Source organism: Balearica regulorum, chromosome 5 (assembly GCF_011004875.1).
Source record: "Balearica regulorum gibbericeps isolate bBalReg1 chromosome 5, bBalReg1.pri, whole genome shotgun sequence".
Taxonomy (NCBI): Eukaryota; Metazoa; Chordata; class Aves; order Gruiformes; family Gruidae; genus Balearica; species Balearica regulorum.
This window is the reverse complement of record NC_046188.1, coordinates 61,035,131-61,061,644: the sequence shown is the minus strand read 5'-3', so window position 1 is coordinate 61,061,644 and position 26,514 is coordinate 61,035,131. Positions and strand designations below refer to the sequence as shown.

The 26,514-nt window shown below is 39.1% G+C and overlaps 1 protein-coding gene across 10 annotated transcripts in view; it reads right to left on the bottom strand.

The window, feature by feature from the left end:
• OVCH2 (ovochymase 2) overlaps positions 1 to 23,174 on the bottom strand; it is a 35,157-nt gene extending 11,983 nt beyond the window's left edge. For 2 of the 10 annotated variants that reach the window (XR_012835809.1, XM_075755233.1), the window contains exons 1-7: positions 7,854 to 9,999; positions 5,413 to 5,522; positions 4,638 to 4,729; positions 3,320 to 3,492; positions 2,211 to 2,306; positions 1,666 to 1,817; positions 808 to 1,003 (exon numbers count right to left, since the gene is read on the bottom strand). Coding sequence is in view for 8 of the 10 variants with exons in the window: in XM_075755233.1 (XP_075611348.1) it covers positions 808 to 1,003; positions 1,666 to 1,817; positions 2,211 to 2,306; positions 3,320 to 3,492; positions 4,638 to 4,729; positions 5,413 to 5,522; positions 7,854 to 7,944 (910 nt within the window). In the remaining 2 variants the exon portion in view is untranslated. Of the gene's footprint in view, positions 1 to 807; positions 1,004 to 1,665; positions 1,818 to 2,210; positions 2,307 to 3,319; positions 3,493 to 4,637; positions 4,730 to 5,412; positions 5,523 to 7,853; positions 10,003 to 10,061; positions 11,765 to 14,673; positions 15,192 to 22,295 lie in introns of those variants that run through there. The other 8 variants (XM_075755228.1, XM_075755229.1, XM_075755227.1 and 5 more) reach the window with 8 other exon arrangements.
• Positions 23,175 to 26,514: the final 3,340 nt, after the last annotated feature.

Here is a 26,514-nt window from a genome sequence, read left to right as displayed (position 1 = left end):
CAGGGTTTCTTTTTTCCAGTCACCAGTTGAAGCTGGTTTCTAATGGGAAAATATTTTTTTCTCTCAATTTTTTTCTTATCATTGAATAGCAAAACCTCTTAAACACCTTTCCTCAGTTTTTCAGTTCTCTGCATAAATTTTACACAATCTCCAATACTTTTTAATTAAAATAGCCCAAACTAGAAGAAAATATTAATTCAATTTCTTAATGCTCTGAGTGAAGTTCACCCCAGACATTTACATTTCCAGTTCCATGACTTTGGAAGTGATGGATAATTTTCGTGCTGTTCCCCTGCACTGAAGGCATATGTAGCCTTTTGGGCAGAGTAAGCAAAAACACGTCTGAGAGCATGACTTTTCCCCATTTAGTCAAATGCCTGATCCAACATGTCTTAGCTGAGAAAAATGGCAAGTGTCTTTGAAAAGGTGCATAAGGAATATCAGACACTTTCAACAGGTGAATTTCCACTTAAAACCAAAAAATACCAGGCTAACTGGCTAGCATGATAAAAGAACCATCCTTGAAGTTAAAAAAAATATATACATATATACACACATGCACATATAGTCCATGTAGAAGGCAAACTCGAAGAGAAGCAAGCATTTACAATGCTCTCAGTTTGGTTTTGGCAATTGCCAATCAGTATTGTGTACTTAAAGACATTGTGAATGCTATAGCACTTTGCCAGGAAAAATGGGAAAAAATATAAATACTGTATCTTGAAAAAGATAAAATTAAATGAAATATTATCATGAGACAGAAGCGTTGTCAAAAGCGAGGGACACATTACTGTGGAGACTTAATACCAGCACTCATGTTCTCCTGAACCCAGGAAAGCACCGCACTGAGGTCTGTGAATATTCCTGGAGATCCTCTTTCATAATGTTTCTTCTTCTCGTTACTTATCCAGCCACGAGCACATCCCATCCCCCAGGAGACCACACCAGCGAGAGTCCAGGCACCATGCTTACGTCGGCACAAAAGAGGGCCTCCCGAGTCACCCTGTAAAAAAATAAAGTAAAAGCCCCCAACCCACAGCTCACAAAACTAGGCGCATACCACTGAGCAAGCCTTGAAGAGTTTATTGAATTGTCTTTTGTGCCATAGTAACAAGCCTATAATGTGGGGGATAGTAATTAAAAAAACTAAACGTGAAGAAAGACACTTTCTTTTTTATTGTCTTAGGATTGTGAAGAGGGAGATACACGGGCTAATTCCCTCCTCAGTGCACATCCATTGTGTTTCAGCTTGCAAAAAGGAGTAAGGAGCTTCCCTCCCTCCTCCATGGCAAGGAACAATTGCTCAACCTTTATCTCTCTTCCGTTCCTTCCTGTAATCCAAGGCCATGCTTTCTACCTTCCCTCTTAGGATGTTAGCAACACTAACTAATTAATTTATCAAGTGTACTGAAACCCTAAGCATTATTGCACTGCAATATATCGCAAAAGTGCTCTCAGGAACCTGTCATACAAGTAATACAATACTTAAAATGGAATAATATAATTAAGTGCATTGTCTTATACAGAACCTTTGAAAGAATTCACAAATCAAAATCAATACGCTCCAAATATTGCATTTTACAGTGTGGTTATTCACTTAGGCACACAGAGCCTTGAGCTTCTGAGAAACACTTGCAAGTACCCAAGGCCCTCTGCTCAGCTGACCTGGCAGGCATCCTTTCCTCCATCTGGAAATCCAGCACACATTATAGTGTCACCTTGGATGGGCTTCTTTAAAGTTGACAATGCTCTTGAACACTCCTTACTGTTTAGGATTGGTAGGTTGACTTCATACAAGACCTGAGGGAGTACTCCATCTGAAATACAAAACAAATTGTTCATAAGAAATGCTGAAAGGTGAACTTAATGCCACTGCTAATACACCACAAAAAAAAAAAAGAGTTGTAAACTTGCTCCAAGCCATTTTAGGGTTACATAAACATTCAGTTTTGTGTACATAAGCAGTTTTACTTGAATAAATTTCAAAATGTTTCAAAACTGAAATACAGGTCTATATATTGTAGTGATCCATTTTGAGATAATTAACAGGTAGCCACAGAAGCTAGCAAAGATCCCATTTTGAGATTACAATTCTTATGGGTAGTTGATGGTTTCTTCTGGTCTGTCTATGACCAATGCAATCAAGCTCTTAGTTTCAGAAATAAGACACTGAAAAACCTGAATGTCAAAGAACAATTTGAGTGACTTACTCTCATTTAAACGGCCCCAACCACAAGCAGTGCAGATATATCCTGCTTCAAACTTTTCACCTGGATCAGGAAGGCATGCTGGCAAAACTGATGAACCTGTCACACATGGACATGAATTTTATCGATAAGTATTTGAAAGATCAACAAAAAGCTTCCTTTCTCATTTTTTTTAAAAATGAAAAAGTATTGTTATTTTTGTAGCATCTGAAAAACTAATCTGGCATTTGACAAGTCATCTGAGCCTCCACTTTGTAGTGTTTTGGAATGGAAGCAGAAAGCCATGAGCACCACAAGGTTCAGCCCAAGCCTTGCCATTCAGCTTAAACTTAGCTGCTATCATGATCCAAACTTTGAAAAAGTAATCGGTCACCTCTGTGGTGGCAAAGAAAGAGCAACCTAATGATGTGAGCTGGAGCCTTCGGAAAAGCAGTGTCGGGTGAACTCTCCTATGCGCCTCAATATTATGTAAAACTGATGTGACGTTGCCTTCCATAAAACCTGACTGTAATGTAAGTCAAAGTCAGTGTGCAGCTGAGAAACGGCTGGCTTACAGGTCAGGAAATGGGGAAGTAACAGCTGTCCTCCCCTCCCTTTCTTCTCCTTCCCTTTCCTCATCCCCAGATGGACCACCCTGCCACTACTGAAGATAATCCCATGCTCCTTTCTGCAGCAAGGGAAAAGCAGGGAAAAGCAGGCAAATAGCAGAGGAGGTCTGAGTAAGGTACAGACAGCACTGCAGTACACTCTGAGCTCTGCTCCGCCTTTCACTAGCTTTACTGTTCACCAGAGACAGAAATCTCCACCTACAGCTTAGATAAAAAATAAACACATCTATTTGGTCAAATTTGAACCTTCTGCATACAAAAAGCAATACCTTTTTCTTCAAGGGAGTCTGAAGACAACCATTTAATTCAACTGAAATATTTTTCTGACTTACCTCTGGTATTTTAAATACCTGAGTGGCAAAAGGCTCTGGAGATTTTTAGTGGTATAATCTGACAGCTGGGAAATGGGTTTCAACTAAGTTTCAAGACTTTTCACATCATGTGGGAGAAGCAAAGGTTTTTACCTTCCCCACTGAAAAAGATCACAGATAACTGTGGCCTTACTGAAGTTGAAGGCTCCATCCAGCTTCAGAAGGGCAATGTCATAGTTCATCGGCCTTCTGGGGTCAAAGTTGGGATGCTTAATGGCATATTTAACAGGGAGCGTCTGCTCGCCATTCTCCCTGATCCTCAAATCATGCTCTCCTGCAGTGACGTTCAGGTACTGGAGTACGTTCCTGTAGAACAGACAAATAAAAGTTCAGCTACAAAATCTTCAAAATGAAAGGAAAAAATATAGTTGTTTTCAAACAGAAAAGTTCTTACTACTGATACCTAATACCTTTCACCTTCAGATTTCAGAGTACTTCATATGTAAAGTCAGCAAGAGCTGAGTATGCCCCGCAGTAGAAATTGGGAGATGAAAAGGACTGAGAAGAAAGATGATTTAGCTACACTCCTGACTGTGGTTTGATGGTCCACTAAGGAACCAGGTCCTCTTAACTGTGTTTAAAAATGTTCAGTCACACTGCTTTTTGAAGAAGGAGGGAAGATTTGAGCACATGAATGTACAGAAAAAATAAGAACACTTCTGTAGCATTCTCAGTTTATACCTCAAAAACAAACATAGTGAATCGTGCTTTAGGGCTCCCAGTACCAGATCAGATGCGCAGCAAGGCAACACAAAAGCAATCATTATCAACTTTTTATTCTGCTTCAAATTTATTCACCAGATTTGAAGGATTTCTTTTGTGTCAGGAGACTCTATGCCGATTTAGATATTGCCTGTAGTTAATATAAACTCTGCAGTTATTGGCTAATTTGACCAAGATGTGATCACATACAATGCCAGACACAGATCAAATTTATAATTCCAGGTGACCCATTAGTACGAAGATTCAGTATTAACTATAAGGGAATTAGTATCTCAGTGAAGCCACCACAGAATCAGGACTGAAATCTTCCATACAATAATCACAGACTTTTTTTTTTTTTTTTTTTTTAATTAGCACTAAGGCTGAAAATCATCAGCAGGCAAGAGGTCAGTACTATATCCATTCACCATTTAATTGCGTATACTCTGCCAGTTGCTATTTCTGGAAAAAAAAAATTGCAGTCACCTGATAATTAGAGTTAGGTGTAGATTTTTACCTACACTTCCAAAATCAGTCTCCATCAATCCCTGTAAGTTTATTATTATTTTTGAGATATTAAAAGATTTTGGTTTTACTCCGTTTCTGTTAAAACATGAAAAATACTGGTTATAAATGAAAGGGTAGCACCTGTAAGTAATTGCCACAAAAAGATGCTACAGCACACACACACTTTTACAGTCAATGTTTATCTGCACCTGCAGCCTGCTCCTGAAATATCACATCCATACCTGTCCAAGATGCAGTGAGCTGCCGTGACCACCCACTGAGCAGAAACAATGGTGCCTCCACAGAAATGCTTTTGCCTTCGTTTCAAGGAAACCTGCACCACATAAAGAAGGCATGTCAAAGAAAGAAAATCTTTCTCTCTGCTCTGATTGCATTTGAGGAAGAAAGGAGACAGCACATGCAGGTACTCTCTGAATATTCACATAGCTAAAGTATACACTGCATTTCAAGCAAACACACTTTCATGGCATTCTTATGGTGCTTGAATCTAAGAGATCCTAAACCTTGCTGTTCCACTCAGCTGTCACTTGGTACCAAGATAAAAGCAACATACATATAATAAATGCCAAGTCACTGAGGTACTTGGCACACTGTAAAGGTTACCAGTTAAGCTGAGAATTTTTCCTTTGCGGGTCACTGGGAGCACTGCAAATCCATGATGCTTGACAACAGTCAGGGGGCTGGGGGTGGTATCCGTCGGTGTCCTCCTATTCCTGAGCAATTTCATCCATGCCTCTTTACAATAGACTAATCTACAGATGCTCTTTCAGAAATAATGATAAACAAAATAATAAATGACAAGAAACGTTTATCAGAGTGCAGGACAGGTTCCGCACTCTCTCCATTTGCTTCACTGCTTTTCATAAAATCAGGCTGGAGCTCAACAATACACCATAAGTGTCAGTAAGCATAAAGTATACCTGTTTTTTCTTTTGTCATTTATATGAAAAGTCAGGACTTTATTTGGAAGATAAAATCACATTTCCTTGTGCAAACCTGCCATGGATGTGAGCCTTGTTTCACCTGGTTCCCCCCAACAATCCGAGTGAAAAGGTTAAAGTAACTCCATGGTTTTGTCTCTTGAACTTTCTGCCCACATTTAGGATCTGAGGCATAAAATGGGGAAAAGAAGGAAAGATTTAGTCCAAATTTAAGTTTTTTTGCTTTTTAGTAACATAGCATTGGAAGGCATGGCCTGGTGCAGAAGTAAGTGCAATCTCTCTACCATGACAGGAACCACATTTTACTCCTAATACAAACTGCCCCGACTAAGGCTAAATTGGGCTAAGAAAAAAGCAATGTACTTTATTTTGCAGAAGTTTTCCAGATGAGCACTTTTAGGTTCAATTGTATCACAAATATTAAATTTTGCCTGCCATGAGCAAATGTGTGTGTGTGTATATATATACACACACACACTAATGTTCTCGTTTGGTCCATGCTTACTTGAACTTTTTGAACGTCAACATTTTCTTTCAAGCAAGTGTTGGAATTATTTTGGGTTTAAATCACTGTTTCATTGTTGCTTTTAGAAGTCTCTTTACACTCAGCATTTGTACTTAAAATATTTTGGACAATCGGGGTCAAGATGCACAACATATAGACCCTGATGACCAACAAGGGTGGCTTAATTTCTCCAGAACATCTATTACTGTGCCAACTTTATTTCTTCTTAGTTCACTAATTATCATCAACTATGGCTAAGTGAAGCTGATAATATTTATGTATTTGTAAAGAAACTGACGTTTGTGGTGATAACTACTGATTTGGTAGTTATTTTAAGAAAGACAGAAGCAAAGCAACCAATTCTTCCAAGCCACATACTGTAAGAGAAGAATTCTTTGTGCTTCCCAAACCCAGCAGCAGCTGCAACTACTTTTTTCCCTTAAAGCTGTATGAAAACTCATTGAAACCAAACACATCTCTAAGACATTTTACTACAAATTTTGTTAAACACTATGTTGGGAAAAATTTAGCATCCATAAACTTGGAACATTTCGTTGTTCTGGCAGGTAGGTGGCTGTACTCAAAGGATGGAGGACCAATACTTGTATACACTGTCTGGAAAATGTGGAATCTTCCAAATCATAAAATGCTTACACCACCTATAAAAAGGGTTATGCAATCATCCTCAGAATTAGCATGACTAATTACAGTGATTACAGTGTCACAATAATGCTGACACAATGTTACTTACCTAGGTTCTAAATAAAAAAGGCTTTATATAGAATTGATCTGGTTCATTTATCTGATTTTTTTCCCTCTTTCTCACTCCACTCACCTTGTTCCCATATGCAAAGATACAGTGAGGAAAAGGGAAAGAGGAAAGAGAGATAAAATTTTAAAAGATAGGATTTAGGTTTTACCAAAAGGAGTTTGGTACCAGGAAAACGGGCAAAAGTAAATAAATAAAATTAAAAATCAGATTCACAAACTAAAACTTTCCTTTTTTCTTTCAGTATTGAATAAGTCTATTCTCCTAACACACACAAGATTAGTTTAAAAGTTACAAGTTGATATTAATATTATACCAAACTTATATTACCTATATTTTTACAAACTCTAAAATCTTCTGCTCTATGGCATTTGTAAGCCCAAGAGATTCCTGCCTGCTTTACAGACTGCTTCAGGACCAGTGTCAATCACTGGTCGGATGAGAGATTTCTAAGCCAACTGCATCACATCTGTCTGCATGGCAGGACGCTGAAGCAAGAGAATACCATTCTACAGAATACTATGCTTTGGACTGCTTAAGTGAGCAACTTATTATAATGATTTAGATACCACACCTGTCTTGATGGTTCAAAATAGAGTTTTTACAGTGAAAACAAGTGATTTGCAGAATTTAGGGAATCAAGCTGTAAGTTTCCCTTTTTTCTACTGAAAATGGGAGCAAAATGGTGACGCAAACTGCCAAGATCTGATTTCCATTCCAGTTTGCTGTAAATCAGTAAATCTTCACGAACAAACAGGAACAATTGCAATCATTAATTGTTCCAAAAAAAAGAATACTCTGGATTGTAAGATGCAAGACAATGGAAGAGAGGACTCACTGTATTTTGTTTGCAGCCCATGGGTAACAAGCTAAACCATGACCTTCATTAACTTGCTGCAAATCAGAGAGTATTTAATTTTATTTAATGTTATTCATTCTGAAGCATCAAGGAATCAGACAAAAGTTTCATAAGAATTACTCGTTAAAATATAACTTTCAGCTACAGACTTGGATTGGAACAAAAACAATGAAAACTAGACCAATTATTCTTCTAATGCAACCTTCTGTCTAGGTCTACGAACTCTTAGGGTCAAAAACTTAGGGGGTGAAACTAGTGCAGCTTCTTTATTTCAACACTGACTCCTGTGTTTATCACTGCCTAAGAACAAATCCGTTAGTACTTACAAAACTGTTAAAGCTAGAAGTGAAATTTTCACCCTACCTTTCTGAAGAGCGGATGGTACAGCATGGAACTCTGCGATACAAACTATCCCCGTCAAGAGTAGCTGCAGCTTACTGGGGGCAATGCACATCTTGGGGTGCTAAATAACTGAGTGAACACAAGGAGAGTTTTTATAGGGAAAAAGAAGCCCAAATATTACACTGCAGGAGAACAGCAACTAATTGAAGTAGAAGTTACTCATTAATCCAGCCATAAAGCACTTACCTGCACAAATAAGTTTTCCAAATTTAGTGGAGCATGATTCTTTTATGTGCCATTACTGAAGTCTTTGCTGTAAAATAATAGCTAAAATCCTCCCTAAAACAAGGGATTTTTCAGCAAAATGACAAAATGAAGTTACAATCGCTGGCTTTTCTAGCACCACTTACCCAGGCTGGTCTACACATCAAAGTAGAACACGTGTGAACAGAATGTCAATTGCTATTAATTTGCCCCTACAATTTCTGCAGCTTTTGAAAAGGCAATACTTTGTATTTCCTGCACACTTTATATTTAGCGAATTTTGCAGACCTGAGAAACGTATCGGAAGTTTATAATTTTGTTGGCAGCATGCTCAGTGTTGTACAAGACAAAGATAGCTCTCTGCATCAAAGTGTCATTTTTCGAGAGACAAGTGTTTATGTCCCATTTTTGGAAGGCAACTAAGGAGGCCAGGGCTCAGCTTTTTAAAAATATTTCAGTATTGCTGCAATCAGCAGCGCCAGTTCCGACTCACTTTGATGGCTAAGCTCCACTTTTAATAGCAATTTAAGTGCAGGTCTCTTAGAAGTCTATTCAAATCCTAAATAAGGAAAACATCAGCAGCTAAATTAAAAGATTTCACAAAATGGAAAGTATAAGTTATATTACCCTGCAAATTCAACACTTAGAACTTTCTTCTCATCAGTTTTAGCAAGTATTGCCTAACTTGCAAATGACTGAACAAAGTGGTAAATACAATTAAAACACTATCCAAACTATCTTAAATTCATATGAGATATATAAGCACCAAGTAAGACATTAGAGTCATCAAGAGAAGCAATAGATTTGCTTTGGATGACCAAAACCACAAGTCTGATTTGTACCAGAAAGGGCAAGGGATATTTATACCTGGGAACAAAGAAATATTTACACAAGACAGGGAAAAACTTAGGATGTTTGTGAGTTTTTTCCTTGGCTTAAGTGGTTGAGATCCTTAGCTTCCCCTCTCTTTGTAAAAAATAATTCAATATTTCCACCTTCAATATTCCCACAAAACCCCCAATTTTCACATGGGAAATGCATCACACTTTGAAGACAGAAATGAGGTAAAAAAATGCATGCATGTTAATACAAATTTCAGTCTTGCACACCATAGTCATAACTTATCAAAATTACATTTTTTTCAAGATGCCAACAGGTAAATGCAAAATCGACATTCTTTTAAAATAAGTTGCAACAGTAATTAAACAGCCTCTCTTTTTGTGTTTACCATCACAATGGACAAGTCTCCTGTTTTTTAAATCTGCTGAGGCTCCCAAAGAAACAATCTTGTATTTGACCCCTTAGCCCCAGTCTACTGAATATGTTCTATTATTTGGCCAAGGATTTCACAATACACCTCCCCTCCCCTCCCCCCTGATCCACCAGTCAACATCCCAACAATCCTTTATGTATTTATTCAATTCTAGGTTTTTGTTGTTCTTTTCCTCTGCCAGTCAGAGAATAACAAAATCCATCTTTTACTCTGAATATGCAATTTCATAACAAACAACTGAATACAAACCCTGTCCTAGAAACTTTGACTTCCAGTTGCTTTTTCTGTGATAAATATACAGAACTTCTTAATACTGCAGTTTTTTCCTGCTGGTGCTGTGGAGATCCCCAATCCTGCAACTTCTGAAACCTGCATCACCAATATCATTCCAGCTCTAATCAAAAAACTTTGAAGGCTCCTTTCCTTTATTAAGTCCTTTGTATTTTGCAGGGACCCAAAATCAGTTCTATGTACAGTAGAGCTGTCTCATCGCCCACCACCATGACATCCTTTGGAATGATGCCATCCAACAGGATGATATAAAAATAAGAATAAAAAAATCTCTGCAGTTAAGTGACACTGTGCAAACTACATCTGTCATATTACGAATGAGAAATAGAAACATCCAGCCCACTGGCAAATAAAGAAACAATCAGCTCATTTCAGATTTATGACAGAGAGACAACACTTACTGTGCAGCAGCCAAAGAGGTCAGAAAGAAAAAAGCATAGAAGAGCACATTCTGTACAACCTGCTCCTTATCTGGGATGGCAAAACAGAACTGCAGGCTTTCTTGTCCTACTACTCTTTGTTCTCCTCTTTTGCTACCTATTTATCTTTCTCCTGAAGCTGTTATCTTTATCCTGTGTGCAGCCAGAGGCACTAATGACTTTACCTACTTCCCCCACTGGATAGCTGCGATTGCTCCTAAACCCCACAGCTTTGGCAGGCAGCCCCACCAGCATCATTCCTCAAAGGCAGGCAAAGGTCAAATCTTACGACTTCAACGCCATCCACGCATGTGCTCTGAATCTCAATGCAGGGCTGGCTTTGTATCCTGTTAGCATCCTGTACCTTTGTAGTAAGAAAAACAAAGCCATTAAATTACTAACTGTCCAAAATGGCCTGATCCATGTTTTAGCAGGTAGAAGCAATCCCTAGCCCCAAAATAATGGTGATAATCGATGCTAGTCAGTCTGGCCTGGCCCTTCTTCTGCTGTGTGTTTGGAGAATAAAATGCTTGTAAATCAAAGTATGCGTGAAACTGTAGAAATGTAGATAGCTGCTGCTTCCTATGAGGTTATTAAAAAAAAAAAAAAACCCAACCATGCACACATGCAAATAAGTTTAAGACCAAGAGAAAGCAAAGAATATAGATAAATATTCATCATCAGAACCTTCCAGAATGGTTGCTCTGTTTTGCTGGTTTTGAGGGGTTTTTAAAGGTGACCAGGGGCTGGTGAGAGGGAACACAGACTGCTTTTCAGTGAACTTCAGTGGACCACTGAGATGGCCAAACTGCAAGACATAAAAAACCACTTTCTATTCTTGCTAGAAAAGTTGCTTTGTGTTGCTCCTCCTGTCCAAGGAGGAAGAAAGGTGGAAAATTAGTTCACCTAGTGACAACGTGAAGTTTAAGAGAAGAGGGAATGAGGAGTGAAGGATATAGGGTGGGGAGGGTAAAACAAGCAGTAAATGCTGGTTAGTAATTAACCTGTTAAAAGATTGGTAGAAAAGACACATTTAAGTTGGAGGGGTTTTCCTTGGGTTTGGTTGTGAGTTGGTTCTGGTTTTTTTTAAACATAATGAGCTGTGCTTTCAAGGGTCACTGATCACATCCGAACCATTTGCAAGGTCACTGCTGGAAAACTGAAAAACCTATTAACTCAATAAAATTAACAGTTTCATATTTTAAGCAAGATATAATGTCTTAAAATATTAAACTTCATAAATCTTATCATTCATGTATTATATTTATGGATCCAGTAGTTCTTAATTTAAAGTAGATTTCATTTTAATAAGGATTAAATGTATTTGCATTTTGATAATTGTGCATGCATTTTCATTTTCCAACAAACTTATTTTTCCCTGGTTTTAGCCTACCATAATTCCAATGACTTGATTCAAATTATGCCTGAGTTTGATGTAACAAGAAAATCAAGCTTAATTCTAAAGATAAGCCCTTTATTGCGTACCATCTCCCCAAAATGAAAGACATTAAGATGCATATAGAAGACCCTGAATAGCACAAGCGTAAAACTTACTTCAATATGCATAACGCCGCCACCACCACCACACACGTTTCATTCATTTTTTTCAGCCAAAGCCTTCACGTTACTTCAAAGATCAATGTATTGAAAAGCTGAGGGAATTACATCCTTGAAATTCTCCATTCCTAGAATCAAAAGATTAAATAACTCTTCAACTCACAAGCACGCTTTTCCCTCTCCCTCTCTACAAATACAGTCCTATCTCTGAGCAGAATCATGCTGTTCTGCCATGTTATGCCTTCAGGTGGGATTCACGTGCTTGGGACTCGCATACTTTTTTTAAACCAGCAAAGACCATTGATAAATTTGCTTAACCTCCTGCAAAAGACAAACCACAGAATTTCACTTCAACATTCCCACATAAATCCTAATTAAGCTAGTTTTATAGTTTAGGATTATAGCTAGGTTTGCATAAACATTGCAAAAAAGATCTGCAAACTAAAAGTTTGCAGTAATAATGTTCACAATGCTATCAATTCATTTTCCAGAAAGATTCATATTCATGATTTTTCAGTTGCTGGGACATGTTTTGGGAAACCAACTGTTTGCCTGAAAATTAAGCAAATAAATATTTATAAAAAGGTCAGAGACAAAAGTTTATGCTAGTACCATTTTGAACCTATTTAATTTCCATCTATTAATAAAAACAGTGCTGACAATTGATTGCTACTATACCAAGGACAAAGAGTAACTGCTGAAAACACAGAAGGCAAATGCTTCCCAACTGATCCAAAACACTGAACTATGTTCCCACAGCATTTGAAGGTTCATGATAGCTATAAACCAACCCAAGTTTATGCTGCTACCAAGAGGGCAGTTGTGCCGCACATCCTGTCAAAGTGCATGTTGCTGCCATTCCCCGTGTGCTAGCCTCAGTTCTGGTCAGGCTGTGTGGAGAGCTGAACACTCTTATGTAGCTGGATTTGTTTTTGTAGCTGGATTGGCTTCTTGATCAAAGCTGGTACTCAAAAATGGAATGCTAGTGCCAAGTGAAGGAGGAAGAATGAATGCATGCACTAGACAGATCAGTTCATTCCTTTTGATTGCAGCCTCCACTTACAATTTAAAATATCTACAGCAATCATGAAACTTCAGCCAGACTGTGTTTTAGATACAGTATTGTCCTAAAAACAGACCTAGAGTTTTCAGTTCTCTTCCAAGCTTTGTTACGATCTCCTGTCTGGTTCTGGTTAGTAAACATGTCTCAGCTAAATGTTCTGCAATATTTAAGTATCAACCATCGCATTCTGGGGATTATGACGTTCCTGTTCTTAAGGTGTGAAGATCCCCGAAAGGGTCAAGTATCTTTATAGACTTTTAGCAGCATAGCAGAAATTAAAAGATACAGCCACCTAGTAACTCCATAGTTTAAATAGGCAAGTTGCTACCATCCCTGCACAACTTATGTCCACTCTGCATCCTCCCAAGTATTAGTCAGCCTAATATATCAGATTCCTTTGCAGATTACTTTCTGAGACTTCGTGCTTTTAACATTTCCTCCCCCGCTACCACTGTGTTACCATTACAGCCCTCTGCATAACTGAAAGGGCCAGTGTTCTTACCTCACAGAGAGGCATTTAGTTATGTTTTATTGCTTCTAATTAACTAAAGTAAGGACTTAGAGGGAGCAGTAAAACAAGAAAGGTTGGCTTTTGATAATGTTTTCAATTCAACTTGTTACATCCTCCTAAATTCTTCAGTTGACCTGTCAGGGCACAGAACAAAGTGTACAATAGCAAGAATGTTCAAAAGAGTACTCGGTGGAGTAAGAATCCACAGAAACCCCCCAAGACACTGTTTCCCAGAACATTTGGTCTTTAATTCAAGCTTTTGGATACGTATCAAAATCTGAGTCTCCTGTGCAAAAAAAGGATTGCAACTTTAGAGGAAAATGCACTAAGCTCTTTTGCATCATGCAGAGCAAAACGCAATGGTTGCTGTACTCGCCAAAAGGAACTAGTAATCAAGAACTAAAAGAAACAACACCTGCTAGCCTTTTCCCACTTTTCACAACAGCTCCATTTTTCCTGCTTTCTGAGCTCATCAATATATGAGAATTGTAGGTGCAGGCTCAGTTACTTGCATCTGCGATGAGTAATGCTATGACATACGTTTCGCTTTTGTAGCTAAGTCTTCTCATAGACAGAGGTTTTACCTTTCGAGGTAAACAAGACCAAAACCAAGCAAGAACAACAATATCAACAAATGCAAAAAAACCCTGCAGGCTATGAAAACCACAATATGTTAAGATACAGGCCAAAGCTTCCCCTGGATAGAGTTCAGCCTTACTTCTACAGCATAACTGATTAATTGGTAAAAGACAAATGAAGGGAGAGAAAGGGAACAAAATTGTGCTTATCTTAAGTATTTGGCCTGAATATCTCAAAATACTTCCTAAGGGAAGATTGATACTAATGCTTTTCAGCAAAGGAAAATCTGGCATATGGATTAAGCAAATCAGCTACAGAAGTGTGCTGGTTGCTTAGCTCCCAAACATATAGCATCCCCTCAGGAATGTTTTGTTGCTAATAAAATACATAGTCTTTAGCACAGTGGCAGCTCTTCAATGTAAACATAAATAAAAAATAGAGGAACACTAAAGCATTAGTTTCATATAACTGTACTATTTTATGCTAACATACTAGTAATTACTGGTTTTGTTCTGCAGGTATCCAGACCCTATATTTAGCACCCTCTCACATCCAGAAGAAAAAAAGCCTAAAATGCAATGAACCTGAGCTCATGAGACATTGTACCACAGATAACTTATTACGAGCACAAAGTGTGCAAGGTCCTGGCTCTCCTCACAGCAGGCACCTCAATGATATGAGATGTAAGGTACTGGAGCTTCTCTCAGATGTTCTGCACTGCTTTGTGCACAGACAACAGTCCAGTCTGTCCTTCCCTCCACCTCTCCTCAACCTCCCTCCCACTGCTGGTATTGCATGCACAGAGAAGAGCCCTAAGGATGCCGCATACAGCTAACTGCTGCAAGACAAGCACACCAATTAACAAGCACATTTTTATATCATACCACACTTCGACAAGGACGGTTGAAATGATGCTAGGGCAATCTGGCATGATTTGGCTGAATGAAGCAGACTCTGTAGATCAGGAGACAGAATTTTTTTCCAAGAATGTAATTTCTTCTCTCAGTGTGACCAGTGACAAAGAATAGAATGCTTTCTAGTATAACTAGTTAAGCCACTTAAGAAAAACATATATGCCTATTAAGATTTATCATTTCACAAAATCACAGAATGGTAGGGTTTGAAGATACCTCTGCAGATCATCTAATTTAACCCCCTGCTATAGCAAGATCACCTAGAGCAGGCTGCACAGAATCGTATCCAGGTGGGTTTTGAACATCTCCAGAGGAGACTCCACAGCCTCTCTGGGCAGCCTGTTCCAGTGCTCTGTCACCCCACTGGGCCACAAGGACACACTGCTGGCTCATGGATAACTTCTTGTTACCCAGGACTCCTAGGTCCTTCTCTGCAGAGCTGCTTCCCAGCAGGTCAACCCCTAACCTGTACTGGTGCATGGGGTTATTCCTCCCTACGTGCAGGACACTACACGTGCCCTTGTTGAACTTCATTAGGTTCCTCTGCACCCAACTCTCTAGCCTGTCCAGGTCTTGCTGAATGGCAGCGCAGCCTTCTAGTGTATGAGCCACTCCTCCCAGTTTTGTATCGTCAGCAAACCTGCTGAGGGTACACTCCATCCCTTCATCCAGGCCATTGATGAATATGCTGAACAAGGCCAGACACAATACTGGCCCCCGGGGCACACCACTAGCTACAGGCCTCCAACTAGACTCTGCGCTGCTGATCACAACCCTCTGGGCCCTGCCATTCAGCCAGTTCTCAACCCACCTCACTCTCCACTCAACTAACCCATACTTCCTAAGCTTGCTTATGAGGATGTTATGAGAGACAGCGTCAAAAGCCTTGCTGAAGTTGAGGTAGACAACACCCACTGCTCTCCCCTCATCCACCTAGCCAGTCATGCCATCGTAGAAGGCTATCAAATTGGTCAGTCAAGCATGAGTTCCCCTTGGTGAATCCATGTTGACCACTCCTGATAACCTTCTTTTCATCCACATGCTTAGAGATGACCTCCAGAATAAACTGTTCCATCACCTTTCCAGGGATCGAGGTGAGGCTGACTGGCCTGTAGTTTCTTGGGTCCTCCCTTCTTGCCCTTTTAGAAGACTAAAGTGACATTGGCTTTCCTCCAGTCCTCAGGCACCTCTGCTGTTCTCCATGACCTTTCAAAGATGATGGAGAATAGCATAGTAATAACATCTGCCAGCTCCCTCAGCACCCTGGGTGCATCCCATCAGGGCCCAGACTTTCTCTCTTACTTCCAGGGTCTAGGATTCCTGAGGGCCAGCCTTAGCAGTAAAGGCTGAAGCAAAGGCAGCATTCAGTAACTCTGCCTTCCCTGTATCCTCCATAACCAGAGCACCCACCTCACTCCGCAGCCGGCTCACACTTTCCCTAGTCTTCCTTTTGCTACTGATATACTTGAAGAAGCCCTTCTGGTTGTCCTTGACAACAATTTGTTCCCTCACCATCCTCTTCATAGGAATCATTCTGATATGTTTATATTGACCACCTTGTACAAATAAATCTTCAGCTTACCCGTACAAGTATCAGTTTGCACTTTGCTTACTGCTTCTCTCATCTTTGGGCCTGATACTATGAAATCCTAACTGGACACGCTAAATTTTCAAGGATTTTGATTAAACATTTCTATGATGGCTTTAGCACATTATCATGAAAAACTAACAACTCCTGAATGTAAGAGATGAACATAAGAACCACATTTCATATAGCCTTTTGGTGACTGCATTATCTTTTTATACCTGATACCATAAACGAGGTATATACCAATAAGTGACAGATACAACAGTAACATCAGGTAGAAGGGGCCATACAACCTCTTCCCTATCATTGGTGTGAAAAAAATACGAGTGAGACTACGGTCCTAACCTGCCTGCCTTCCCCAACTTTAGGTACTCTTGCCCCAGATACACATTTGCCAGCAAACTCTGATTATATACAATCTTCCAAGTAGATTCAAAATATCATAACAGAGCAATGTATAAAAGGAAAATTTGCCTGCTACATAGAAGACATTCATAATAATTACATCAAATCAACTGTACATCTCCTATTCAATTGATGCATAGCAGACACATGGTCCAAAATAAAGCCAACAAATTGCTTGATTTTTGGAGAGCACAGTGAATACATTTTAATGTCTGATTTTAACACATGAAAAACATTTACAGTATTACAGTGCTTTAAAAATATGTTCAAAATACATAAATACACCATCTGGGGCAAACAGCAGCAAGACGAATTCTTGCGTAATTTTTTCAGAAAGGTACTGAAGAGAAAAAAGTATTAGGCTAGCACGGCCATGCTGCCAGTAGTGTCTGCCCTTCACATCACATCAAGAACAGGACATAGAAGGGCAGCACTCCAGGTGCCTTTTAAGTTCATCACTAGGAGCCCAAAACTCTTGGTATCATTGCACAGTGGATTCCACAGAAGGTACCACTGCCTTGCAGAGATGGAAATGAGTCCAAATGGTAGGCAGAGATGAATGATTTGTCAAACTAGCTTAAAAGTCCAGGAGAAGGAAGTCCAAAAGTAATCCATGTATTTGTTCTTGATCAGTCAACAGAGACCAGCTTTCACTGCTACAGAAAACTGGCACATAACCATGGTCTGTTTGCTCTTGGCCAGGCTTGGTCTCCATGCTTAAGTAACTTGTTTTCAGGACCCAGGGGAAAACGCAGTCATCACAGGGAGAATCAGAGAACAGGTTTAGACTGAGAGGTCAAGCCAGAAAAGAGAACACTGACAAAGTAGCATGCTCATAGAGCTATTTATATTGTGCCAGAACTGAAGAAAGGTGGATTTAATCTTTGTGGGTACTTTCCAGGCTGAAATTGGGGTAGTAGGTTCTGGGTTTGTGAAAGATTGCAAGATTCACAGTCCCCACCTTTAAATACAGTGAGGGACACAGAGAAAAAGAGAGCCACAGAGGAAGTCTGCAAAGTTAAAACCAGAACTTAGTCTTCTATCTACTATCTATATACTACCAGAGCAACATAAGAGCGCAAAAAGCACAAGCAAAATCAGCCCAAGCCCAATGAGAAAGCAATTTCACAGAGAAGGGGAAAGCTAAGCCAAACAGGATTACTGAACACTGATGGGTTATTTCCTTTATTTGTAATTAAAATACAGCCAATAGCAGAATCAACCGCATTTGTATTTATTCTTCTATCTGCCCCACATTAACACGCATACAGTAATCTTCATGGAAACTAAATTAGGAAGTGGTGTGTTCTGTTTTCAGCTCTGCCATAAGATGGCAGAGCAATACCATTTCTGTCATGGAGGCAGTTGATCTACAGCTGACAGTTTGATATTGCCTGGTAAACATGCAGCCATGCAAGTAGCTGTGGAAATAAAAATCAATTGTTTCTACTCTGTACTGCAAGACAAACCTCGTTCAAATCCAGTGAGATATCTAAAGTAATATCAGAAAGTTTAGTTCATAATCCTCTTAATAGGCTTTGCAGAAATAAATTTTAAACTATTTTAATGATTGCAGAGGAGGCTTAAGGAAAATCAAGAAATCCGTGATCTAATCATAATAAGGGACCTCATTATGAATAACAGTGACACACAGTCTACACAGATTTTGCTGCATGATTTTTGTATGGCTTTTCCAGTTTTATAGCTCATTCTCAACGTTGAGTGTACAATGGACAGTCTTTCTGCAAATTTAAGTAGGATTTGTCCTAGTACGGGTATATAAACCGATACAAAGTCATCTGGGTTTAAGCTTTAGCTAGCTTAGGATTCTCAAGTTGAATTAACATGCCTGTTTTCTCACTTTCATAACTAGCCTCCTGCTTCCAAGCAGCAAAGACTTAGCAAGCAGTTTGTACCAATACAACCACCTGCAGCATCTTCTGCCACAGGGGTCTCACTGCATAGGTATTACCAGCCAGCAATGAAACTATTAGTTCTCTCCTTTAGGGAAAGTTGTGCTACAGTGAATATCACACAGTGGGATGAAAGATGGGAAGTAGAAAACTTTGCTACTGAAACTGAGGGGATTCCCTGTCTCTGCAATGGTTGATGTGGTTCTAAATACTGAGTAGGAAATGAGAAGCCTGACTTACAAAATATTCAATACTTTGAATGTGCGAACACAACTTAAATTTTTGCAAAAATAATTGTGGCAAGGAAAAGATGCAAAAAAGAGCCAAAGAAAAACAGCTAAATAGTGGAGCTCAGAAAAAAAAAAAGCCCATTGTTGTATGTAAGTAATGTGATCATGCATACTGTGAAGAAGAGACATGGATGTACAGTCATTCCAACACATGCCTGCTTTGGAAGGGATAATTTCTACTGTCTCAGCAAGATGTGGCAAAGTTGATAGAGCTTGAGGGTTTAGCTTACTACTACCACATCTGCAATGACAGGCCAGAGCAAGCTTCATGCAGTACATTGCAACAAACTGATCATGGAAAAGTCTTAACAGCTTAAGAAAATGAATTTGAAAGGTGTTCCAGGGCCGATGTGAAGCTTCAGTAGGTAGAAAACTGAACTATGCCACTGGTCACTTCAGCAATTCAGTCAAAAACTAGTGGCCTTTAATGAACATCACAGAACACTACAGAAACCACATTATGCTCAAAGACAGGAAGCGGCTCTTGCCTTTCGTCAGCAGATGCATATTCCACACAATCAGCATTAGCTGAAGCTGCTAAATCCTCTCCACTCAGAACAACGGCAATACAGTTCACCTAAGCTAAGCAGGCAAGTTTTAATGTCAGCCCTCTTTCTTCAACATACAGTTGTTTCTAACATAGTGATACATGGCACTAGGAGACTGGTCAGTATGTTTATTTGTGGCTCAAAAAGACATGTGAATTCAACCAATGCAGACAGTGTTAAATTAAAATGGACAAGCTTTATTCTTAAGTTGATGTAAGCAGGAGATCAAACTAAACCACATACAAATTCTGTACATGCTTCACTTCAGACTTCAATGCCATTCGGGTCAACCACATAGTTGTGAGCACTGCTGTGCTGACCATGCAAAATCTCTGGCCAGTTCTGGAAAAAAGACACAAAACCAACTCCAAACCAAACCAAAAAAACCCCCTAACAAACTAGACAGCAAATACTATCTCCCTACAGAAAAAATAGCTGAAACACACTGAATAGCAGTGTTTCTTTCACAACTTTGTGCACAATGCAACCCTTTTTATATAGAAAAGTGCCATGTCAAGCCCTCAGAACACTGCAGTTCACAAATACTGCAGAATATTGTAGTTTTGTGCCACTCTGTGCTAGTTTATATTGAATTAGTACACATCACTTGCTGCACTGTTCCTTGCCCTTATGTACTATGCATGGGGTTGCATCACTAATTCATGATTTAGGAACTCTCTACCTTCTCTAGAGCAAAGGTCAGGGGTAAACTGTAGGGTTTTATATCTTTTCATGCAAAAAAAAGCCCCAACATACAAAGCTTGAATGGTACATGGGTGTATGGACATATGGATGAAAGAAAATGTGGTAGGATACATAAATCTGCAACTCAAGTACAGCAAACTTCATTGAGGCACATCTTTAACTCCAGAGTATCCTGGGGGGCGTAGGGGGGGAAGCTTCCAGAGGCTGTAACCATGTATGGTGTTGAGGAGACCTAACAGAGCTGTGGACTGGCATCACAAGCCAGCCAATGGAAGCACTGCCACTGGCATTCAAGATGATCTTACCAAAAGGCAACTCCTTCAGTTTAGCAGCTTCTGCATGCTTTTCTCCATCAAGATTATGACAGCCGTTTTCTTTCTGCACGGTATGTCTACCTGCAATGTTAGAGGTCCTCCACGGGCCTAGTAGTCTTTGGAATCCTGAACTGTTCCCAGGTAGCAAGAAGGCAAACCAAAAGGTTTCTGCAGCTTCAGACCCTCTCTCAATTTGTAGGAAGGATGCCAGGTTTAGGACTATGAAGAGTTAATAACTCAAGTAGTCTCCACTATTTTCATTGTTACAGGCAGGAAAGAATCATGCAAGAAACTAGTGATTACTTTAATAGGTGTGTTCAGTGTGAGTCAAACACCAGATTAATTAGAGTTTAACACTGCAGTGCCAGAAAGCCTATCCTACAGACCTGGATTCAACACACCAAGCACAAAAACTTCTGGTTACACTCTGATGTTCTGTGCTTTCACAGCCTTTATCACTTGTGAGCTCTGTTTAGCCAAGATTCTCCTAATTCCTAGAATAAGTTAAAAATAAAGTTGATGCATGTATAGCAACTGTCTAGACTTTATAAATGTGGAAAAGCCTTGACAACAGAATTTGGGTACACTTTGGCTTAGAACTTCTTAAAATTGAATTTTTTTTTTGTTACCCTTATTCATTCCTCACTCCAAAATACCTGGTTTGCTGTACAAAAGTCTATTATTAAGCAATACAATTAAATAAAAAAGTCCAGAATTTCATTTCTCAATTAACATTGCATGAGTGGTCACTGCAAAGTTCAAAATAGCACAATGGCTAAATTAACTTAAAAAGAGAGAAAAGAAAGAAAGAAAAATCAAGTCAGAACCTATGTAATGCCACTCTTCTGTTGCACACTTTGCACATGTGTTTCTGACCATTTGGACACCCAGAAACTTCAATAACTAAAAGTCCCCGAGTTCAGCTGAGGCTAATAATCTTGACTTCTTAGCAGAAAAATTGAGCTCAGACGAAAGCTCCATTTTCCCCACAGTGAGACTACTGTTGGCACCCAAACTTTCCAGCCAGCACTGCAGTCTTCACTAGTGTAAAGCTCTCTACTATAGACAGCTTATGATTTTTGAAGTGAAAAACACTGCTCTTAGAATTAAAGTTTGCTGGGTATCAAATCACCTGCTGCTATGTAGCTTTAATTGGCCAACCTCAAACAGCATCCGAACTGGGTTGTTTGCCTGTTTAGTCATTTTTTCCTCTCAGGAAAATTCTCTTTAGGTCAAACAATCCTCTTCCCCAATAAAAAGCGTGTGTTCAAGAATCCTCGGAAAGAGTTAGTTTTGCCATGTAAAGTATCCTTGATAGTATATCTGTTTCAAATCCCCCCAGAAGACTCACTTTGCTCTTTCAGTTTGCAATCCTGCAGTTGAAATCAATGGCAGCAAAAGGAGGCCTGGCTTGTTTGCCAAGTTCCACTCTGAAAGGCTTCACACTGCAGACCTAGAGTTTACTATGGAAACACCAACGGTCTCCTAACAACAAGGGCTCTAAGCAATGTTGCTGGAATGCAAGCAACTTGGAGCCGGTCATCAGAATTTCCTATATTCCCTATCTCTGCATGCAGGGCATTCAGAGCTGCGCCAACAGTGACAGCGTGCAGTATTACCATGTAACGAGAGAAATAGGCTTGTGAAACAAAAGATATCTGCCTCAAGGCATCTAACCACAATTATATTACACAAGTGACATTAGACAGTAGGCTAGATAACAGCAGCCCCTGCAGTATTAACACTGTATTTTTCAGAAGGCATGACTAAGTTTTCAAAACAGAGCACATAATAGTTTCCACCAACATGCACTCTTTATCACTGCTTACCTAACAGTCTGCATGCAACAACAGTCCATTGTATGATCCCTGTTTTAAAACTTCCTCTTTTGTCTTGCTCTTTTGGCTATTCAAATGAATTGTCAGTCCATAAACTCACTGATGCAACAGCATCTGCAATATCATTATTAAGGCTGTATCAGCACTTTCACTCAACCACTGCTTAGCTGTGCATTCAAGTTTGCTCTAAAAATTAATTCTAGAATACAGCTCTTACAGAGCTGTAGAAAAAGTAAACTTAAAATTACTTCTTACCCCTCCCTCCAATGTGTGCAGTTACAAGCTCCCAGGTTGTTTTCATTACCTGGCAAAAGAAAAGCGCCTTTCATGGAATGCTACTGAACTTGCTCCTCTTCTCTCACCCTTCCATTTACTGCTACCTGCTCAAGCATGTGCAGAGTATTTTAAGACTCTGATACCGTCCCTCTGCAAGTTCATTTACCAGTTGTCAAGCTTTCAAACCCATCAGTAAACAAACTAGAGCCTATACATCTTAATGCAGTCATAAAAATATTTTTATAATAGTTCTTAATTTTTCAGTCTCCTAATCAATTCTTTGTATTCAAGACTTAACTGTTCTGGAGCAGAACTTACTGAGAATATGTGCACCAGCTTCTCTATATGCAGTAACTAACTTAAAAATAGAACTGTAACACTCCAAACTGCATACTGCATTTAGTACACCTATAGCAAGGAAATGGAGATGATAAACCTTTTAGTTCTGTAAAGCAATGTAAATCCTCTCATACACCTTGCACTGCAAGCATTTAAGCTTTTGCTACAGAGATTGAAATTAAAAAGCCATTCATAAGTTTGTGTACATATGTGTGTGTATATATACACGCACATATATGCTTGTAAAGTTTAAATAGAAAATAAGCCAATCATGTAATTTGGAGAGGATGATTTTTATTTGGACATACTTTAGTTGGGGCTAGAATTTTAATGTTCTGTTCAATAATGACATGGAAAATGTTTAATTCTATTACAGTTAGAACTGTCTGCCTAAATATCACAATATAGCAGGTATTGTTTGTACAGCGTTAAACTTCAGTTGATTTGAAAAGTATTGACAGTATAGATTATTTACTTGAGTACTTTTTAAAATGCTATATTGGTAGACATGCACCACTTACAAACAGTCTCCTGAGGCAAGCCTCTTTTCTAAAGAAGTTAATTGCCAGGTAAGAGAGATCTGGGCTCTGTGTTTCTTAGTTTCCAACAAAAACTAATCTTCAGTCATTCTTTTCTAAAGAAAAAAAAGTGAAAGAACAGGATTGTCAGAAAATCTGCTATGATAATGTTATAGTCTGAGTGCATAGAGTAATTGCATGTCACTTCTTCAGAACACTAACTATTGCTTTTCTAGTAAGCTTACTAATGCACACAGTTCAAAATGACAGTGCAGTTAAATCTAAGCAGAGCTTGCCAATTAACATCACATATATTCAAATTACTTTAGTTCCAAGACATCCCAGCCAGTGGCCAGGAGTCTGTTGTTCCAAACCTGCAATACAATCAACATTTCAGTTATAGCCTTTATACCTTTTATCTTTCATCAGATACTTCATTTTGACAGAACAGAATTAAACAGCCCAGATACATCATGCTACAGCAATTTTACCAATAAGCTATAACTGATTCCTACAGGAGCAGGAAAAAAAAAAAAAAAAATCAGTGTTTGCAATAACTTAAGAGTGTTTACTTTCAAAACACAATCTCTAAAGCAGTTATACTTTCCACCCTAAGGAAAAGCACAACAGTAGAAATATTTTAAAAGCAGTGATTCATCATCCACCTTCCATTTTAACTCTCATTTTCTACTTCTCTTTCAGACATACCACAAGCTATGGTTATTTCATCCAGTTGTACAAAATTTGACACTTTTACCACTTTCTCATTTCTTTTATGCACATGTACTTCTTGCTTTCAAGAGGTAGCACAGCAGAAGGCTTTAGATGGGTCTCAAGAAGTTAATTTCTGCAATAAGGAGGAAATGTTTGTTTCCATCTTCCACAACTAGGTCAAGATACTAGTGACAACCCATGCTCCCTCACTTCAGTTCAGGTGCCCTCTGATGAGCCATAAGCTCATCAAGTCTACTACCATTTCAGCATCTACCATTGGTGTATACTTCAAACCCCTCCTTTAGAAGTTCACCAGTGGACACAAGTATTTAATTCTATAGCATAGCATCGGTCAGCAGCCCCACAGAATTTCAAATAATGCTGTATCCAGACTAGCTTCATGTCCTCTCAGACCAAACTGTGCTCTTTCATCCCACCAGCAGGAAGACCATGGCATCAACACTGCAAAAGGACTTAAGGCGGCACTGGACTAGTGCAGTTTTAACGCAAGCCAAGCACCCAACAGATGGCAGAAGTTAGCATGGGCATTCTATATTTAGCCTTCTTGTAAAGCAGTTACGTTTTGAGAATAGTAACGGTTAAGTATTTCCTCCCTCAGTTCCAAAAGGAGCCACAGATAGAAGAGCAAATCAGAAGTCATGAACAAAACAGAAAAGGAAAAGCTGGCTATATATATATTGCTCTTTATACAGACATGTTTATGGAGATTGAGACATATACACATTAAACATTTTGATTTTTTCAAATTATTATACAATGTTTGTAAGTTACTATGTATGTTCATAATGTGATTAAACACAACAGACTAATATTAAAGAAACATGAGGACTCAAATCTGCTATGGATATACCTGTTCTAAATAGAATTTTGCAAAAAAAAAAAAGTATTTCCAGGGAGCATAAAACCAGCAATAAACAAGAAGGCTGGACAGCAGAAGCCATGTGCACTGTATATATAGTTTGAGAAGTCCTAGACAATCTAACACTTGATAGATAACATAGTATTACAGAGAGTTGGAAGTGTAAAAAAATATACCAATAGTTTTTCCACTTCATACATTTTACATGAAAAAAATAAATCACTTTCACACCTTACAAGTTGGAGTCCTGAGTATGTATACATGAAATCACATGATGTTTTCCTGGTGAGTTCTATCTAGGAATTTGCACTAGCCTCCAAAGCTACCAGGCTAAGGATATTGAAGTCTGAGAAGACAAAGCACCATACAAAGGAAGTAATTTGCAGTGCATTTAGGAGGACATTCAAGAAGTTCTACAAAACCCAGAAGCCATGAAACATATTTGAACACCTGCTAACAAACTATATATGCTCCAACGGAAAGAAAAATTGCTGCCTGAGATAAAAAGAACTACAGCTGCACAAGGCCTACTGTTGAGGACAAATGCTTAATTAAAACACAGCAAAGCAGAGGAAGCAAGCAGTCCCTCTGGAAGCAAGTGTTTACAAGCCAGCATGGAGGGGCACACAGATGATGCAGAAAAGATGAACAAGTAGAGCAGCAAGTTCAGTGTAGGTCAGTTCAAACAAGCTGCTATTCAGAGGAACCTCTGAGCCTTTTCTGTTCTCTCTTAGGGAAACTGCTCATTAGTGCTTTTCTCTTACCTGAAGTCTGTGTCCACCTCCTGACCAACTTCCTAAGGAATCCTATGAACCTGCTGCTAATGAAGAGAACAAGCAAAAGCTTCTAGAAGAGTCATCAGGAAGATGCAGCAGCAATCAACCCTGAAAATCCCACAAAAGAAACTAGAGGCAAATTAGGCAGGAAGATTAACAGCAGGTGCTTTTAGTTTAAAGTGCTAGCAGCCCATTCTTCCAGCCTCACTTGAGGTCCAGGTGAGCTTGTTCTTCTACTCCAAAGCTCCAAGCAGTTAATGTGTAGCTGCTACATTTTTGCAGCACCACATGCTAGCAACTACCTGTTCTCTCCCACCTGGATCTCTAAGCAGGTGATCTGAAGTAGGAGCCATCCAATGTTTCACAGGTGGGAAGAAGAATCAAGAGACAGATGATCTGTAAACATATTTCATGCTTTAAGATTATAATCATTCATCAAGATGCAAGTCACCATCTTCTCTTGTCATGTTTTAATAGCTTTCAAATAGAAACTGCAAATTCTGAAGTGGTGACACCACCTCAGGATTTAGAAAGCGTACTTACTACTCTTAAGTGAGCAGGTAACATTGGCTTTCCATTTAGCATGGTGTTTCTGGTGGGGTTTTGTTTTGGGTTTTTTGGGGGGAGGGTGGATGGGTGGGGGGTGGTGTTTTTTTTTTTAATGAGCCTGAAGAGATGGCCCTTTCAGGCAGGCTATCTTACTATGC